The sequence below is a fragment of the Puma concolor genome, chromosome A1, assembly GCF_028749965.1.
Source record: "Puma concolor isolate L17-30 chromosome A1, mPumCon1.1.hap2, whole genome shotgun sequence".
NCBI lineage: Eukaryota > Metazoa > Chordata > Mammalia > Carnivora > Felidae > Puma > Puma concolor.
Genome location: NC_141667.1, coordinates 234,028,671 through 234,048,000, shown reverse-complemented (window position 1 = coordinate 234,048,000; position 19,330 = coordinate 234,028,671). Strand labels below are relative to the sequence as shown.

The 19,330-nt window shown below is 40.0% G+C and overlaps 2 protein-coding genes across 3 annotated transcripts in view; both read left to right on the top strand.

The window, feature by feature from the left end:
* LOC147584861 (uncharacterized) overlaps nt 1-4,546 on the top strand; it is a 36,889-nt gene extending 32,343 nt beyond the window's left edge. Inside the window, exon 4 of the mRNA XM_086717645.1 lies at nt 1,515-4,546. Within this exon, the coding sequence (XP_086573771.1) occupies nt 1,515-1,664 (150 nt within the window). The 3' untranslated portion in view covers nt 1,665-4,546. The remainder of the gene's footprint in view (nt 1-1,514) is intronic.
* The window catches only part of MTUS2 (microtubule associated scaffold protein 2), a 575,343-nt gene that overhangs the window by 29,354 nt on the left and 526,659 nt on the right, over nt 1-19,330 (top strand). The window lies entirely within an intron of this gene.

Below are 19,330 nucleotides of genomic sequence, written 5' to 3'. Positions count from 1 at the left end.
TTCGTGGGTTCAAGCCCCATGTCGGGCTCTGTGCTGACAGCTCGGAGCCTGGAGCCTGCTTCGGATTTTGTGTCTCCTTCTTTCTCTGTACCTCCCCCACTTATGCTCTGTCTCTCTCTAAAAAAATAAATAAATAAATTTAAAAAGTCTCCCTTGAGAAGCTGACATTTCTAGACTTGCTAAACTTCTTAAAAAAGTGTATATAGTCCCCCCGCCCCTTCTTTCTCAAAATAGGGTATATTAAAGGGTCCTATACAGGAAGTAGGGCTGCTCAAAAGTTGTGGTTTGGCCGAGGAGTCTGTTTAGGCATTCACATAACTGCGCCAATCTGAGCTCGTTTGCTAATGAACCAACATTCTTCCATGTGGAAGCCACATGAGAGCAGACCATGGGGAAATCTAAACTAAGTTTTGAGGTCTGTCAATCCAGGGTATCCTTCTCCTCAGAGTTTAATTTAGAGGAATAGTGATTCTCTGTAATAACTGCAATGCACGAAAGAATTAGATCGGAAACGCTTGGCCAATTGTAAGTTCTAAGATGTATTTCAGGTCACTGGAGAGGTTTAACATCAACCAAAACGCACGGATACACTTCTGACTCCATCAAGTCAAAAGCTGTATGTGTCTTTTCAATATTTTAGTTCTGTTCTCTTTTTTTTCCCTCTCTTTAAAAGAAATTAAATTATCTGGGCAGATTCATCTCCACAGACTATTATAAATGTGCAAATAATATGCCACTTACGGTGGATTTTTAATAGACTCCTTGTCAGAAGAACTCATGTCTTCTTCCGCTTCACATAGAAGCGGTTCTTGTTATGCATTCAGAAAACAAAGCAGTCTTTCATTTATTAAGAAAATGCATAGTTAACAAAACCAATGAATTTTAATAGGAAAAGGGTATTAGGACTCATCATCTTCCTAAAAGGCAGACGTAATAGAAATGATAGTCTGTGAAGCTCCTAGCTCCATAGCACCCCATCAATGCCTTGCAAGGGATTCGCCCTTCTACCTTGCAGTGGGGTTATTTACAAACACACGTTATTTCCATATTGGACATTATGCCTCTTCTGTATTGGACATTATGCTTCTTCGGTGGGGTGATCCATGTCTCATTTACTTCAGAATTATTTGACAAAATGCCTTGCACGTAATGGGGCTTAGTAAGTATTTGGTGAATGAAAATGTCTGCCCAGAGCACGGAGGGCTGGATTCATTATGGTTCTCATTATTTAAGATGGGAATGGTGTGGAAGGGTTGATGTCTGTCTTAGATCCTGTTCAAGCCATCGCACTGGGCTGTCTTTAGGATGGCAAGAGGAACCTTCCAGAAACTCACCTAGGGTAACTTTCTTTGTAAAGTGGGAATATATTGAAATAGGCATGAACGGTTTGGTGTTTCTATAAATAGAGTGAGTATCATTTGAGGTTTTTTTGGTGGCATTTTCATTCTCCTTTTTGGAGAAATGGGGATGGGGGTGGAATCTACAGGTTTTTTTTTTTTTTTTTTTTCTGCCAGAAGGAAGAGACAGGGGGCACAGGAGCCCTGAGAGGGAAGAGTGATAGTGACTGGTCCCAAAGAAAAGGCAAAAGGACCCACTTCCGAGAAGGAGTCAGGAGAAGGACTCAGTGGGATATCAGGCCTTGGTTGGATTCTAGAAGACATTAAAGATAACTTGAGACTTTTAAAACTTCTTTTGATTGTGTCACTGTCTTCCTTGTTTATTATTTGCACCGTGTCCTCGGTCTCATTACTGCTCTGGCCAATGCCAGGGAATTGATAAGCAGTTGGTAGGGTGGTCTCACAGGGCAGGCCTCGTTGCCCTCCCTACGTGGCCTGATTCCTCCACCTGCACTGTCCGAGGAAACCAGGCAGCTGCCCTGAAGACCGATGCCACTTTGGAGTTATGCTGTCTAAGGCCAGCCAGGCCCCGTATAGCTCCTGCACCTGGGCGTCCGCTGTCAGCTCCGCTCAGCCTTGGGAGAGCAGGAGGGGAAGGTTTATCTAGGCCTTCTCCTTGGACACACACTGGCATTTACTTACCTGGGCCTTCTGCCTTGGCTGGGCTCGGCCCTCGTATATTTGACAGCCCCCTATATAACCCCGCAGGATAATGCTCAGATTCCTCAGCAGAGTGTTCCTTTGCACACTCTGTCTTCGATCTGCATTTCCTGCTGCCTGCTCCTTTTTTAGTTCAGCTGTGGAAGTATGTATTAAATGTGTGCTTTGTGATATTTGCCAGATAAAATTTGGTTTCATGTTTTCCAAGAAATTACCACCTGATGGGATAGACTAGTACGTAAACAGTGGTTTAAAGCGATGTTACATGGGAAGCATGGAGGTGAGGCTCCATCCTTCCTAAGCCACTCATAGTTAGTATGTCTGGGGATCAGTCAGTATTGATTTGATATTGGTGTTTTATATCTATAGTACTGAATGACAACAATTGCTGTACCGGAAAATAATTTTAGCTACCGTAAGAGCTGTCAGAGTCAAAAGAAATAAATTATACTCAGTGGTGTGTAGTCTGGCAGGACAAGAGACTAATACATACTGTTGACCCTTGAACTTGTTGGGATTGGGGGCCTGTCATCCCCCTGTGCAGCTGAAAAGTCATCTGTGACTTTTGATTTCCCCAAACTTAACTACTAATAGCCTGCAGTAGACTACAAGCTTTACCGACAACATAAACAGTTAGATTATATTTTGTGTGTTATGTGTGCCGTGCACTGTATTCTTATGATAAAACAAGCCAGAGAAAAGAAAACGTTATTGAGGAAATCATGAGGAAAACACGTTAATAGTACTATGCTGCGAAAAACCCACGTATAGTGGGCCTAGTCAAACCCAGGCAAAGGCCAGTCTCCCACAAAGGATTTTCTGACCTAAAATATCAGTTGTGTCAGAGTTGGCAAAGCTCTGGTCTGGATGCCTGACCTATGTTGCTCGTATTCACTAGAGAATTTTATAAGAGCTCAAATCAAGTGTGCCCATAAAGATATTTAAAAAGATGATTTTGAACCAAAGGGGGTTGGAGGGCTAGATTACAGGCCAAGTGATTCGTAGCAATTTTTCACTGGTGATGGTGACCCTCTTTTATTTTGGCCTTTGCTACGTGTCTTTTTTATTTTTTTAACAAGCTCTCTTAAAAATCAAGGCATCATTGACATACAATATTTTGTGAGTTTCAGGTGCACGACATTGTGGTTTGATATTTTTATCCATCGCAAAATGATCATCTTGACACATCTAGCTGTCACCCTACCTGTCACCCTACAAAGTTAACACAATTATTGACTGTATTCTCCATGCTGTACATGAATCTCTGTAACTTAATTATTTTATAACTGGAATTTTGTATTTCTTGATGCCCTTCACCCATTTTGTGTCCACCCCTCACTCCCCTCCCCTCTGACAACCCCAGGTCTGTTCACTGTATTTATGAGTCTCATTTTGCTTTGTTTTGTTGCTTAGATTCCACATATGAGTGAAATCATATGGTTTTTGTCTTCCTCTGACTTATTTTGCTTAGTATAATAGCTTCAGGATCCAACCATGTTGTTGCAAATGGCAAGATTCCATTCTTTTTATGGCTTCTTTATTCATTCCTCTTCTTTATCCATTCATCTATCAATGGATACTTCAGTTGTCTGTAAATCTTGGCTTTAGTCAATAATGCTGCGGTGAACATCGGGGAGCATATATCTTTTTGAATTAGTATTCTCATTTTCCTTGGATAGACACCCAGTAGTGGAGTTGCTGGATCATGTGGTAGTTCTATTTTTAAGTTTTTGAGGAACCTCCATACTGTTATTCATAGTAGCTGTATCAATTTACATTTTTTTGGTAAATATTTAACATGTAAGCATTAAACAACACACTACTGCACAAGCAACAGGCCGAATAAGAAATCAAACAGCAAATCAAAGTATGTCTCAAAACAAAAGAAAAAGAAAATACAATATTACGAAACCTATGCGATGCAGCAAAAGCAGATGTTAGAGTGAAATTAATGCTATAAATGCTTCTATTAAGAGAAACACGTTCAAATAAACAACATTGCACCACAGCAATTGGAAAAAGAACAAACATAGCTGAAACTTAGTAGAGGAAGGCATAAAAAAGAAGAATCAGAAGTAAATAGGAGAGAGACCAGAATAAACAATAACATGATATGGAAAGAAATGACCAGCTTTTCAAAAAAAATTTTTGGCAGTGCTGTAACTACATTAAGAAAAAGAGAAGACTCAAAAACCAAAATGAGAAATGGAAGAGAGAATACAACAGATAACCACAGAAATACATAGTGTGTTAATAGATTACTTTAAGCAATCCTATACTAACAAATCAGATAACTTAGGGAAAAAATCAGCTAATTCTTAAAAGCTCACAAGTTACCATGATTGAATCATGAATCTGGACTCCAAGAAATAGGAAATATTCTTAGACCAGTGGAAGTTATATTAGAAACAAAAAAATCTTCCAGCCCAGAAAAGCCTAAGACCACATGGTTTCATTGGCGAGTTCTACCAAACATTAAAAAAATATAATTAATGACGGTCTTTATCAAAATCTTACAAATAACAGAATAGGTGGAACTCATTCAAAATCTTTCCATGAGGCCAGTGCTACCCTGACACCAAAGTAAGATAAAAACAATATGAGAAGAATAAAGTCTAGTTTGTCTGATATAAGTATCACTGTTCCAGCTTTCTTTTGACATCCGTTTGTGTGATGAATGTTTCTCCATCCTCTCACTTTCAATATGCAGGTGTCTTTAGGTCTAAAATGAGCCTCTTGTAAGCAGCACCTCTTGTAACCAGATAGGTCTGGTTTTTTGTTAATCTACTCTGACACTGTATGTCTTTTGATTGGAATGTTTAGTCCACTTACTTTCAAAGTAATTATTGATAGATAGGTATTTATTGCCATTTTATTACTTGTTTTGTCATTGTTTCTGGAGATTTTCTCTGATCCTTTCTTGTCTTTGTCACTTTTGGTCTCTCCTTTGCACTCAAGGAGTCCCCTTTAATATTTCTGGCTTAGTGGTCATGACCTCCTTTAGTCTTTGTTTGGGAAACTCTTTATCTCTTCTATTCTGAATAGAGTACTCTTGGCTGCAGATTTTTTTCCCATTCAGCACTTTGAACATAGCATGCCAGTCCTTTCTGGCTTGCCAGGTTTCTGTTGAGAAATCTCCAGCTAGCCTTATGGGTTTTCCCTTGTAAGTTAAGGACTTCTTCTGTCTCACAGCTTTTAAGATTTTTTTCTTTGTGCCTCCTGGATCTGGATGTCTGTTTCCTCCCCCAAATTAGGGAAATTTTCTGCTATTATTTCTGGAAATAAAATTTTTTTGCCCCATTTTCTCTCTCTTCTTCTTCTGGGACTCCTATAATATGAATGTTATTATGTTTGATGGAGACACTGAGTTCTCCAAGTCTATTCTCGTGTTGCATAATTCTTTTGTTCGGCTTCTTTTTTTTCATTATTTTGTCTTCTGTATCACTTATTTGTTCTTCTGATTCTTCCAGCCTGCTGTTCATTGAAGCAAGCCTGTTTCTAGTCTTGTTTATTGTACTCTTTCTTCATCTCTGATTTTTTTTTTAACTCTTCTATCTTTATTGTAAGAGTCTCCCTGATGTCTTCTATTCTTTTCTCAAGCCCAGTGAGCATCCTTAGGGTTGTTTCTTTAAATTCTCCATCAGGTATGTTACTTATATCCATTTTGCTTAGATCTCTGGCTTTGGCCTTATTTTGTTCTTTCATTTGGGATAAATTCCTCCATCTTGGCATTTTTTATTAGTCTCTGCTTCCTTCTCTGTGTTACAAAAGCCAGTTATATCTTCTGCTCCTGAAAGCAATGGCTTAACGAAGAAGAGGGCATGTAGTGCCCAGGGCCTGGCACTTCAGGGAGTGTCTCTGGTGTGTGCTCTGCTGTTGTGTTTTGGTTGCTCTATCCTTCAGGCTAGTTGTCTGCCGAGGCTCTCCTTGACTTCTATGGGGAACTCTTTGGTCCCTGGCCTGAATGTGGTGAGTTTTAACTAGGAGTGCTCTGGTCTGCATATGAAATGAGACCTGACACCACGTCCACCAGAACTGAGGCCCTGCAGAACTCTCTGGCTGGGAGATGTGGGCAGGGACCTTTGTTGGTCTTCTGGGGAGGGGGCATACCACACTGGGACTGAGGCACACTTGATTGAGAAGGGCAGTCCCACCATGGGACTGGTTTTGATTTGCATTTCCCTAATGATTAGTGGTGTTGATTATCTTTTCATATGCCTGTTGACTGTGTGCCTTTTTTGGGAAGAATGTCCATTCAGATATTCTGTACATTTTTAAATTGGATTGTTTACTTTTTGTTACTGAGTTGTAGGAGTTCTTTGTATATTTTGAATGTTAACCCTTATTTGATATATGACTTGCAAATGTCTTCTATTAAGTAGGCTGTCTCCTAATTTGTTGGTGGTTTCCTTCACCATGTGGATGCTTTTAATTAGATGCAATCCTATTTGTTTACTTCTGCATTTGTTCCCCTTGCCTTTGGAATCAAATAAAAAAAATTACTAAGATCAGTTACTTAGTAATCAAAAAACATTTAGTAATCAAAAAATGACTAAGGTCAAGGAGTTAAGTGCCTCTGTTTTCTTCAGAGTTTTATGGTTTCACATCTTACATTCAAATCTTTGAGTTAATTTGTATATATGGCATAAGATAACGGTCCAGTCTTTCTTTTGCATGTAGCCGTCTAGTTTTCCTCATACCATTCATTGAAGAGATTCTTTTCTCCATTGTGTATTCTTTTTTCCTTTGTTGAAAATTAAATGATCATATATACATGGGTTTATTTCTAGGCTGTCTCATCTTTTCCATTGATCTATGTGTCTGTCTTCATGCCAGTACCATACTGTTTTGATTAGTATAGCTTTATAGTATAATTTGAAATCGGGGAGCATACCACCTTTGGCTTTGTTTTTCTTAAGATTGTTTTGCCTATTTGTGGTCTTTTTGTGGTTCCATAGAAATTTTAGAATTATATGTTCATTTTTTATGAAAAATGAGATTGGAATTTATCAAAATTCCCTATCAAGGGATTGCATTAAATGTATAGATTGCTTTGGGTAGTATGGACATTTGAACAATACTAATTGTTCTAGTCCATGAGCACAGAATATCTTTCCATTTATTTGTGTCTTCTTCAGTTTCTTTCATTAATGTCTTATAGTTTTTATTGTACAGGTCTTTCATATCCTTGGTTAAGTTTATTCCTATTTTTTTCTGATGCAATTGTAAATGGGATTATTTCCTTTTCTGATAGTTCATTATTAGTATATCAAAATGCAGCAGATTTTTGCAAATTAACTATGTATCTTGCAATTTCACTGAGTTCATTTATTAGTTTTAACGGTTTTTTTGGTGGAGTGTTCAGGATATCCTATATATAGTATTATATCTACAAATAGTGATAATCTTATTTCTTCCTTTCCAATTTGGATGCCTTTCCTTTCTTTTTCTTCCTACTTGCAGTGGCCAGGCCTTCTGGTAATATGTTGAATAAAAGTGAGGAGAGTGGGCATCCTTGTCTTGTTTCTGATTTTAGAGGAAAAGCTTTCAGCTTTTCACCGTTGAGTATATTAGCTGTGGACTTTTTCATACATGGCCTTTATAATGTTAAGGTACATTCTGTCTATACCCAGTTTGTTGAGGGTTTTTATCATAGATGAATGGATTTTGTCAAATGCTTTTTCTGCATCTGTTGAGATGATCATATTATTTTCTTTGTCTTTTATTTTGTTAATGTGGTATATCACACTGATTGGTTTGCAGATGTTGAACCATCCCTCTATCCCTGGAATAAATCCCACGTGATCATGGTGTATGATTCTCTAAATGTATTATTGAATTTGGTTTACGAATATTTTGTGGGAGGTTTTGCATCTGTGTTCATTGGGGATGTTGGTCTGTAATTTTCTTTTTTTGTGGTGTCCTTGTCTGTTTTTGATATCAGGGAAATGCTGGCTTTGTAAAATGAGTTTGGATGCTTTCTCTCTTCTTTTTTCTTCAAGAGTTTCCATCTTCTCTGAATGTTTGAGAAAATTCACCAGTGAAGTCATCTGGCCCTGGACTTTTGTTTGTTGGCAGGTTTTTGATTACTTACTCAGTCTCCTTACTAGTAACTGGTCTATTCAGATTGTCTATTTCTTCATGATTCAGTCTTGGAAGATGGTATGTTTCTAGGAATTTATCCATTTCTTTTAGGTTGTCCAGTTTGTTGATGTATAATTTTTCATAGCAGTCTCCTATGATTTTTTTATATTTCTGTGGTATCAACTATAACTTCTCTTTCATTCTCACTTTATTTATTTGAGCCCTCTCTGTTTTCTGCTTGTTGAATCTAGCTAAAGGTTTGCTTATTTTGTGCGTTTTTCAATGAACCCGTTCTTAGTTTCATTGATCTTTTCTATTTTAGTCTCTATTTCATTTATTTCTGCTCTCATCTTTATTATTTTCTTCCTTCTACTAACTTTGAGCTTTGTTTTTCTTTTTTTTTTATAGTTCCTTTAGGTATACAGTTAAATTGTTTGAGATTTTTCTTGTTCCTTGAGGTAGGCCTCTATTACTATGAACTTCCTTCTTAGAACCACTCTTGCTGCTTCCCACAGAGTTTGGTATGTGTTATTTCTGTTTTCATTTGTCTCTAGGTGTTTTCTGATTTCTCCTTTGGCTTATTCTATGACCCAGTAGTTTGTTCTGTAACATGTTGTTTAATCTCCACGCATTTGTGGTTTTTCTGGGTTTCTTCTTATAATTGATTTCTAGTTTCATACCATTGTAGTTGGAAAAGATGCTTTATATGATGTAAATATTTTTCAATTTGTTAAGATTTGTTTTGTGACCTAACATGATCTATCCTGGAGAATATCCCATGTGCACTTGAGAAGAGTGTGTATTTTGCTGCTTTAGGATGAAATGTTATGTTTCCTATTATGGGACATTTAAGGCCTTAACAAGCTTGTTTTTATTAATTAATAAGATAAATTGTTTGATTATTGATTAGTGTATTTTGGAGAATGTTACACGTGTATCCCTAGTCTCTAGCACAGACTCTATAACATAGTGCACAATTAATGTGCATTTTGGGTGACTGCATAAATGCATATATTCCCGGAGATAATAGCATTTTATTTGTTTTCCAAATACTTCTTTTGTCCTTTGATGGTTAACTAAATGGAAAATGTGCTGCCAAAGTTGACGAAAGTCATTTGAAAGATTCAAAGAGAGTGTTAAGTCAGTAAAATAAGACACCTGGCTCTCCCAAAGGGAGAAGCTGGGAAGTCATTGTCTCTAATATCAGCTTGTTTGGAAAGCTGAACAGGCAGAAAGTACGGCAGAAGTTCACAAAAGCCCACTTGGTCCAGAGCCACAGAGGAGTATGGCGCAAGCAAACAGCTGTACCAAAAAGCCAGCTCAACACAGAGCCTCTAGTAGGAGAACAAGTGGGCATAATACAGAGTCCATAGAGGAAACAGAAACTCAGTTTAACGGTCGTGCTGCTGTCAGCCAGGGACGCAGACTGATAGAATGAGAGCAAGCTCAGAAAACCCTGCGCTGCCTCAGGGATGCTTCTGTGCCGGTTCCACCGGGATCAGTTCTTCCCAGTTTCTCTCTCACTCGTTTTCATGTATGAACCCTTTGCTCCAGCCAGATTTCCCTGCTTATTTTCTAACCATGCCTCCTGCTGCCTCGACCCGGTTTTGCTCCCCATGCTCTTCTCTCCGGAATGCCATTTTCATTCTCCTCTCTATCCTTGATTTGTTTCCAAGACCCAGTTCAAGTTCTGCACCCTCTGCGAAACCTTTTCTAAATGTTTCCGCGTCAGAAAATTTTAAGTGAGGCCTGCATCCTTCCCATTCCACCAAATTCAGGAAACGACGTGCAGTCATGGTTTATGAGCAGGACTTAAAGAGGACAGCAGTCAGCACATTGCATGTGGAATGCGAATCCCAGAGCGAGGAGGTGGGTAGAGGTAAGGAGAGCACCAGGAGGACTCCATTCTATGGAAACCTCAGGCGTTTACAGAAAATTAACTGCAGAGAAATTCATCTTTTTATGGTCATCGAAGCAGGCATTAAGAACAGGAGAGCATCCCCCTTCTGTCCAGCAGGGACCCATTGGATGAATGCCCACAGGCAGGGCCTTTTGGCCAGAGTCTGTGCACAGCACCCTGCCTTCTGGCTTAAAATCTGCGTGAAGGTTTTGGCAGTCCCCACCTGGACAAAGAAGGGATGGGAAGTGCTTTTAACTTGTCTTCAAACTCCAGACAAAAATGTAAATGCTAACCTAACATTAGGCAGAGGTTCCCCCATGCACAGGACGCCATTCCGGTTTTTGGATACAGGTGGAAATTCCTTGGGGTCCAGGTACAACATGGGAGGAATGTGTGGCTCTTGCTGTGCCCTGGTCTTGGCTCTAAGCTCAGGGAGTGAGGCTGCGTTCTGCTAATTGGCCAGAGCCAACCCCACGGGGCTAAGTACTCCTGTCAGGATCACCAGGGACCCTCTTCCCAGAAAGTGTATCTGGGAGTTTAGCAATATTGGATAGAATTCCCCAAAGCAGTGGGTTTGATCACCTCTGTTGAGAAGAGCAATATTAAAAACATAAATTGCCCAGAGGGTATGCTTAACATTAAAATGTGAAGCAGTGGTAGGGAGAAGAGACTTGTAAAAATGAAGTTTAATTTTGCTACAGAGAACTTTCATTCTTTGTGCAGCATTTCTTAAGGATGTCTGAACCACCCCTGAGGTCGGTCTTTAGCTAGTTGATTCATTTTACAGCAAAATCTCAGACAGATACATTAAAATTAAACCTCCTGCTGGGTGTTAAAATTTCATTATCAAACCTGTCCTTATTACAAGTACTTGTTTTCTATTCATATGAGACCACTGGGTAGAGAAAACTTACCTTGATTTTTGTAATCAGAATATTCAGTTCCCTGTTTAATGTGGTTTCATTTAGTTTTGGATGTAAATTTCCCCTTTTTGTGTGCAGCCGGGTGTATCAGTTGCCAAAGAGGAGAGGAATATCGCTGTTAAATGCAATGATCATTTATTTGCAAGTTAAAACATATTCTGAAAAGGATGAGAGCTTATTCTTGCCTGAAGCTTGTTTGTTCTGTGAGAGCTGCGAGGTGCCTCTGAGGGTTGTTTCTGTGCTGTGTTTTTTCCTGTGTCTTAGCAGTAAGGTCTATTCCTATTCCAGCAAACTCCTTTACTCATGTTGGTACTGGGAGTAGAGGAAAGTGAGGAAATGAATCTGGAGTGGACCTGTGAGAAATAAGAAACCTGCAACACTTGTGTGTAATTTACATGCAGGGCTGGTGATTCTGAAAGATTCTGAATTGTATTTTTAAATACCGTCGTGCGAGCGCATGCATTTGGATACTGACATTGATAGAAGTCATCTTAGATGGCCCAAATGTACCTGAAGCCCTGGGGTTGGTTCTGGTCTACAAGTAAGGAAATGAGACTACTTGTTTCAAAAACATTATCACCCTTCACCCACCCACCCACGCCCAACACACACGTGTGTGTGTGTGTGTGTGTGTGTGTGTGTGTGTGTGTGTGTACGTGTGTTCATTAAATAATTTGGAAAATATATTTTGAGTAACCATTATGTAATCAGGTGCTCTGCGTCTGTCATGGTTGCAGAGATAAACGTGATGTGTATAATACAGTGCTTGCCTTCCAGGCGCTTTGAGTCTATGAGGAGATACAGTGAGTAGCAGCTGTGGTACAGGTGAAAAGGGCTCTGAGCAGGGGCATGGCGTGCCTTTAGTTCTGGGGCCCTTCTTAGAACTGTACATTCTAGAAAGAGAATCTCGTAGAGAAGTGAATGTTTATTTGCAAGAGGCTTGTGCAGGCGAGGAGCCCATGGGAAGTGTGCGGGGCGAGGGAGCTCCTGAGAAGAGCCTGCGATCCATCGTTGGGCCTTGGGCCCTATTTCCCCAACGAGCCAGACTGCCGGTGACATCGTACTCTGCCCCTCCAAGCGTCTTCTCCACACAGCAGCCAGGCGGAGCCTTTGGAAGCTCATTCAGACAGCATTGCTGCTCTGCTCACAATTCTCCACCGGCTCCCATCACCCCAGTGCTTCGCCCCCTCGCTCCTCACGTGCCGACCGCTGGCCTCCTTGCTGTTCCGCAGGCGTATCTGCCATCTTCCTGTCTCCGTTTGCCTGTGACCCCTCTGCTTGCAGGACGCCCCCTGTGTGTGGTGTGCGGCTTGCTCCAGGGGGCCCTCGGAAGGGCGCTGTCTGCCCACGCATCTGTAGCACCCCTGCACGCTCTGCCCTCTTTATTCTGACCTCTATCCTTCTGGACATCATCACTCCGTTACGTGGTCATTTGTTCGTCCGTCTCGACTGCAGTGTAAACTCGGGGAGGAAGCCTTGTTCTCTGCTGTGTTCCGGCACCTAGAGTGGGGTCTGGCACATGGGAGACACTCAGTGAGTACCCGCTAGATGAAAAAGTGAATGAAGGCAGTGGAGAAACATAGTTCGGGGATGGTAATTGGGAGCGTTGTCCTCGCTGGCTTGTGAAAAGAGAAATCAAAATGGTCTTCTGTAAAATATATTAGTTTCTGAGCAACATACGTTCAGAGGATTTCTAAACTGTCGGAAAACATTTCCCTGCCAGATATCTATGGACAGGCAGTGGCAGATTGTCTGAAATAGGTCTGATTTTGTGTTGTAATTAACACCTGTACTAAATGTTCTGTCGTTTCAAATATAGTACTTCATTTGGATTCAGTTGGAAGTTTGCACAGTGGGAGAGAGAGGGAGAAGTTCAGTGTGTGTGTGTGTGTGTGTGTGTGCAGTGTAGTTTTAAAGGGTTAAAAAAATCCCATATAAATTATTTTCTTCTACTGATTTTGCATTTGAACATGCATTTGGTCATGAAGGCAGCAGCACGTTGACTGTGAAAACGATCTCTTGTCTTTTATGTTCCTGGGGCGCCTGGCTGGCTCAGCTGGTTCAGCATCTGACTCTTAATTTCGGCTCAGGTCATAATCTCATGGTTCTTGAGTCTGAGCCCTGCTTCCAGCCCCACGTTGAGCCCCGCCTTGGGGCTGCTCGGGATTCTCTCTCCCTCTCTCTCTCTGCCCCTCCCCTGCTCAGACATGTGCTCTCTCTCTTTCTCTAAACAAATAAACGTTAAAAAAAAGTTAAAAAATCCCATATAAAATATTTTCTTTTACTAATTATGCATTTGTTAAACTGTTTGAACATGCATTTGATCATGAAGGCAGCAGCACTTTGACTGTGAAAACGATCTCTTGTTTTTTATGTTCCTGCAGGATATGTGAGGCCTCTTTTCTCGTGGGCTGTGTCCAGAGTGGGTGCCCTGGGGAGGCCCATAAAATTCCTTTGAGGGTAGAGGATGGGACAGAAACGAAGCTTTTGTAATTTTGCTTAAAGGGTAGCCACACACAACTTCACTTGGTCTACTGTAGTGTTCTGGACTGAGATACTCAGGGGCAGCAGTGGGAGGTCACGTCTGGGCGTGGGGGAAGAGAGACCCCCCCCACACCCTTGTCCCTTTTGCGGTCTGTGTGCAGCATTAAGTAGATTTGCAGATTACATTATCTAGTTTTATTTATTTATTTACTTTTTATTTCGTTTTACTTTTTTTTTTAGTTTTTAAGTTTTATTTAGCTTTATGGTTTTAAGAACTGCTTTAGGTTTACAGTAAAATTGAGAGACAGGTACAGATGTTTCCCAGATGTTCTCTTTCCTCACACACACATAGCGTCTCCTATTATCAGCATCCCCTACCAGAAGGGTACATTGTTATCAAGGATGAACCTACCCTGATACGTCATAATCGCCCAAAGTCCATTGTTAACCTTAAGGTTCACTCTTGGTGTAGATTCTATGGGTTTGGACAAATGTGTAATGATGTATATCCATCAGTGTAATCTTAGAGTATTTCCACTGCCTGAAAAGTCCTCTGTGCTTTGCCTGTTTATCTCTCCTCCCACTTCTGTGTCTGGCCACCACTGATCCCTTTACTGTATCAATAGTTCTACTTTTTCCAGAACGGCATATGGTTGGAATTACTCAGTATGTAGCCTTTTCAGATTGGCTTCTTTCACCCGGTGCATATGAGGGCCTCCACCTCTTTTTCATGGCTTGGTAGTCCATTCGTTTTAAAGCTGAATAGTAATGTATTGTGTGGATGTCCCACAGTTTATTTATCCATTCGCCTACTGAAGGGCATCTTGGTTGCTTCCAGGTTTTGGCAGTTATGAATAAAGCTGCTATAAATATCTGTGAGCAAGTTTTTGGGTAAATATAAGTTTTCAGTTCCTTTGGGTAACTACTGAGGACCATGACTGATGGATCGTATGGTTAAAGTATGTTTAGTTGTATAAAAACCATTGAACTGTCTTCCAAAGTGGCTGTATTATTTTGCATTCTTACCAGCAACGAATGAGAGAATTTCTATTTCCGTTGCTCCACATCCCTGATAGTATTTAGTATTGGCAGTGTTCTGGATTTGGGCCATTCCAGTAGTGTTGAGTGGTATCTCATTGTTGTTTTAATTTGCATTTCCCTGATTACATATTTTCATGAGCGCATCTTTATGTGTGTGTGTGTGTGTGTGTGTGTGTGTGTGTGTGTGTGTATGTATATCCATATATATTTTTTTTCTGTCATTCTTTTTTTTAATATATGAAATTTATTGTCAAATTGGTTTCCATACAACACCCAGTGCTCATCCCAAAAGATGCCCTTTTCAATACCCATCTTCCCCCCCCCCCCCCCCCCCATCAACCCTCAGTTTGTTCTCAGTTTTTAAGAGTCTCATGCTTTGGCTCTCTCCCACTCTAACCTCTTTTTTTTTTTTCCCTTCCCCTCCCCCATGGGTTTCTGTTAAGTTTCTAGGGATCCACATAGGAGTGAAAACATGGTATCTGTCTTTCTCTGTATGGCTTATTTCACTTAGCATCACACTCTGCAGTTCCATCCACGTTGCTACAAAGGGCCATATTTCATTCTTTCTCATTGCCACGTAGTACTCCATTGTGTATATAAACCACAATTTCTTTACCCATTCATCAGTTGATGGACATTTAAGCTCTTTCCATAATTTGGCTATTGTTGAGAGTGCTGCTATAAACATTGGGGTACAAGTGCCCCTATGCATCAGCCCTCCTGTATCCCTTGGGTAAATTCCTAGCAGTGCTACTGCTGGGTCATAGGGTAGGTCTATTTTTAATTTTTTGTGGAACCTCCCACTGTTTTCCAGAGCGGCTGCACCAGTTTGCATTCCCACCAACAGTGTGAGAGGGTTCCCGTTTCTCCACATCCTCTCCAGCATCTATAGTCTCCTGATTTGTTCATTTTGGCCACTCTGACTGGCGTGAGGTGATATCTGAGTGTTTTGTTTTGTATTTCCCTGATGAGGAGTGACGTTGAGCATCTTTTCATGTGCCTGTTGGCCATCTGGATGTCTTCTTTAGAGAAGTGTCTATTCATGTTTTCTGCCCATTTCTTCATTGGGTTATTTGTTTTCCAGGTGTGGAGTTTGGTGAGCTCTTTATAGATTTTGGATACTAGCCCTTTGTCTGATATGTCATTTGCAAATATCTTTTCCCATTCTGTTGGTTGCCTTTTAGTTTTGTTGATTGTTTCCTTTGCTGTGCAGAAGCTTTTTATCTTCATGAGGTCCCAATAGTTCATTTTTGCTTTTAATTCCCTTGCCTTTGGGGATGTGTCAAGTAAGAAATTGCTACGGCTGAGGTCAGAGAGGTCTTTTCCTGCTTTCTCCTCTAGGGTTTTGATGGTTTCCTGTCTCACATTCAGGTCCTTTATCCATTTTGAGTTTATTTTTGTGAATGGTGTGAGAAAGTGGTCTAGTTTCAACCTTCTGCATGTTGCTGTCCAGTTCTCCCAGCACCATTTGCTAAAGAGACTGTCTTTTTTCCACTGGATATTCTTTCCTGCTTTGTCAAAGATTAGTTGGCCATACTTTTGTGGGTCTAGTTCTGGGGTTTCTATTCTATTCCATTGGCCTATGTGTCTGTTTTTGCGCCAATACCATGCTCTCTTGATGATGACAGCTTCGTAGTAGAGGCTAAAGTCTGGGATTGTGATGCCTCCTGCTTTGGTCTTCTTCTTCAAAATTACTTTGGCTATTTGGGGCCCTTTGTGGTTCCATATGAATTTTAGGATTACTTGTTCTAGCTTCGAGAAGAACGCTGGTACAATTTTGATTGGGATTAGCTGGTACAATTTTGATTGGGATTAGCTTTGGGTAGTATTGACATTTTAACAATATTTATTCTTCCAACCCATGAGCACGGAATGTTTTTCCATTTCTTTGTGTCTTCTTCAGTTTCCTTCATAAACTTTCTATAGTTTTCAGCATACAGATCTTGTACATCTTTGGTTAGATTTATTCCTAGGTATTTTATGCTTCTTGGTGCAATTGTGAATGGGATCACTTTCTTTGTCTTTCTGTTGCTTCATTGTTAGTGTATAAGAATGCAACTGATTTCTGTACATTGATTTTGTATCCTGCAACTTTGCTGAATTCATGTATCAGTTCTAGCAGACTTTTGGTGGAGTCTGTCGGATTTTCCATGTATAATATCATGTCATCTGCAAAAAGTGAAAGCTTGACATCATCTTTGCCAATTTTGATGCCTTTGATTTCCTTTTGTTGTCTGATTGCTGATGCCAGAACTTCCAACACTATGTTAAACAACAGTGGTGAGAGTGGACATCCCTGTCGTGTTCCTGATCTCAGGGGGAAAGCTCTCAGTTTTTCCCCGTTGAGGATGATATTAGCTGTGGGCTTTTCATAAATGGCTTTGATGATGTTTAAGTATGTTCCTTCTATCCCGACTTTCTCAAGGGTTTTTGTTAAGAAAGGATGCTGAATTTTGTCAAATGCTTTTTCTGCATCAATTGACAGGATCATATGGTTCTTATCTTTTCTTTTATTAATGTGATGTATCACGTTGATTGATTTGTGAATGTTGAACCAGCCCTGCAGCCCAGGAATGAATCCCACTTGATCATGGTGAATAATCCTTTTTATAAGCTGTTGAATTTGATTTGCTTGTATCTTATTGAGAATTTTTGCATCCATATTCATCAGGGATATTGGCCGGTAGTTCTCTTTTTTTACTGGGTCTCTGTCTGGTTTAGGAATCAAAGTAATACTGGCTTCATAGAATGAGTCTGGAAGTTTTCCTTCCCTTTCTATTTTTTTGGAATAGCTTTAAATGTCTGGTAGAATTCCCCAGGGAAGCCATCTGGTCCTGAACTGTTATTTGTTGGGAGATTTTTGATAACTGATTCAATTTTTTCACTGGTTATGGATCTGTTCAAGCTTTCTATTTCCTCCTGTTTGAGTTTTGGAAGTGTGTGGGTGTTTAGAAATTTGTCCATTTCTTCCAGGTTGTCCAGTTTGTTGGCATATAATTTTTCATAGTATTCCCTGATAATTGCTTGTATTTCGGAGGGATTGGTTGTAACAATTCCATTTTCATTCATGATTTTATCTATTTGGGTCATCTCCCTTTTCTTTTTGAGAAGCCTGGCTAAAGGTTTATCAATTTTGTTTATTTTTTCAAAAAACCAACTCTTGGTTTCATTGATCTGCTCTATAGTTTTTTTAGATTCTATATTGTTTATTTCTGCTCCAATCCTTATTATTTCTCTTCTTCTGCTGGGTTTGGGGTGTCTTTGCTGCTCTGCTTGTATTTCCTTTAGGTGTGCTGTTAGATTTTGTATTTGGGATTTTTCTTGTTTCTTGAGATAGGCCTGGATTGCAATGTATTTTCCTCTCAGGACTGCCTTTGCTGCATCCCAAAGCATTTGGATTGTTGTATTTTCATCTTCGTTTGTTTCCATATGTTTTTTAATTTCTTTTCTAATTGCCTGGTTGACCCACTCATTCTTTAGTAGGGTGTTCTTTAACCTCCGCGGTTTTGGAGGTTTTCCAGACTTTTTCCTGTGGTTGATTTCAAGCTTCATAGCATTGTGGTTGGAAAGTATGCATGGTATGATCTCAATTCCTCTATACTTATGAAGGGCTGTTTTGTGACACAGTATGTGATCTATCTTGGAGAATGTTCCATGTGCACTCGAGAAGAAAGTATATTCTGTTGCTTTGGGATGCAGAGTTCTAAATATATCTGTCAAGTCCATCTGATCCAATGTATCATTCAGGGGTCTCGTTTCTTTATTGACCATGTGTCTAGGTGATCTATCCATTGTTGTAAGTGGGGTATTAAAGTCCCCTGCAATTACCACATTCTTATCCATAAGGTTGCTTATGTTTGTGAGTAATTGTTTTATATATTTGGGCGCTCCTGTATTCGGTGCATAGACATTTATAATTATTAGTTTTTCTTGATGGATAGACCCTGTAATTATTATATAATGCCCTTCTTCATCTCTTGTTACAGCCTTTAATTTAAAGCCTAGTTTGTCTGATATAAGTATGGCTACTCCAGCTTTTTTTGACTTCCAGTGGCATGATAAATAGTTCTCTATCCCCTCACTTTCAATCTGAAAGTGTCCCCAGGTCTAAAATGAGTCTCTTGTAGACAGCAAATAGATGGGTCTTGTTTTTTTATCCATTCTGACACCCTGTGTCTTTTGGTTGGCACATTTAGTCCATTTACATTCAGTGTTATTATAGAAAGTTATGGGTTTAGAGTCATTGTGATGTCTGTGGGTTTCATGCTTGTAGTGATGTCTCTGGTATTTTGCCTCACAGGATCCCCCTTAGGATCTATTGTAGGGCTGGTTTAGCGGTAATGAATTCCTTCAGTTTTTGTTTGTTTGGGAAGACCTTTATCTCTCCTTCTATTCTAAATGACAGACTTGCTGGATAAAGGATTCTCGGCTGCATATTTTTTCTGTTCATCACATTGAAGATCTCCTGCCATTCCTTTCTGGCCTGCCAAGTTTCAGTAGAGAGATCCATCACGAGTCTTATAGGTCTCCCTTTGTATGTTAGAGTATGTTTATCCCTAGCTGCTTTCAGAATTTTCTCTTTATCCCCATATTTTGCCAGTTTTGCTATGATATGTCGTGCAGAAGATCGATTCAAGTTACGTCTGAAGGGAGTTCTCTGTGCCTCTTGGATTTCAATGCCTTTTCCTTCCCCAGATCTGGGAAGTTCTCAGCTATTATTTCTTCAAGTACACCTTCAGCACCTTTCCCTCTCTCTTCCTCCTCTGGAATACCAGTTATGCGTAGATTATTTCTCTTTAGTGCATCACTTAGTTCTCTAATTTTCCCCTCATACTCCTGGA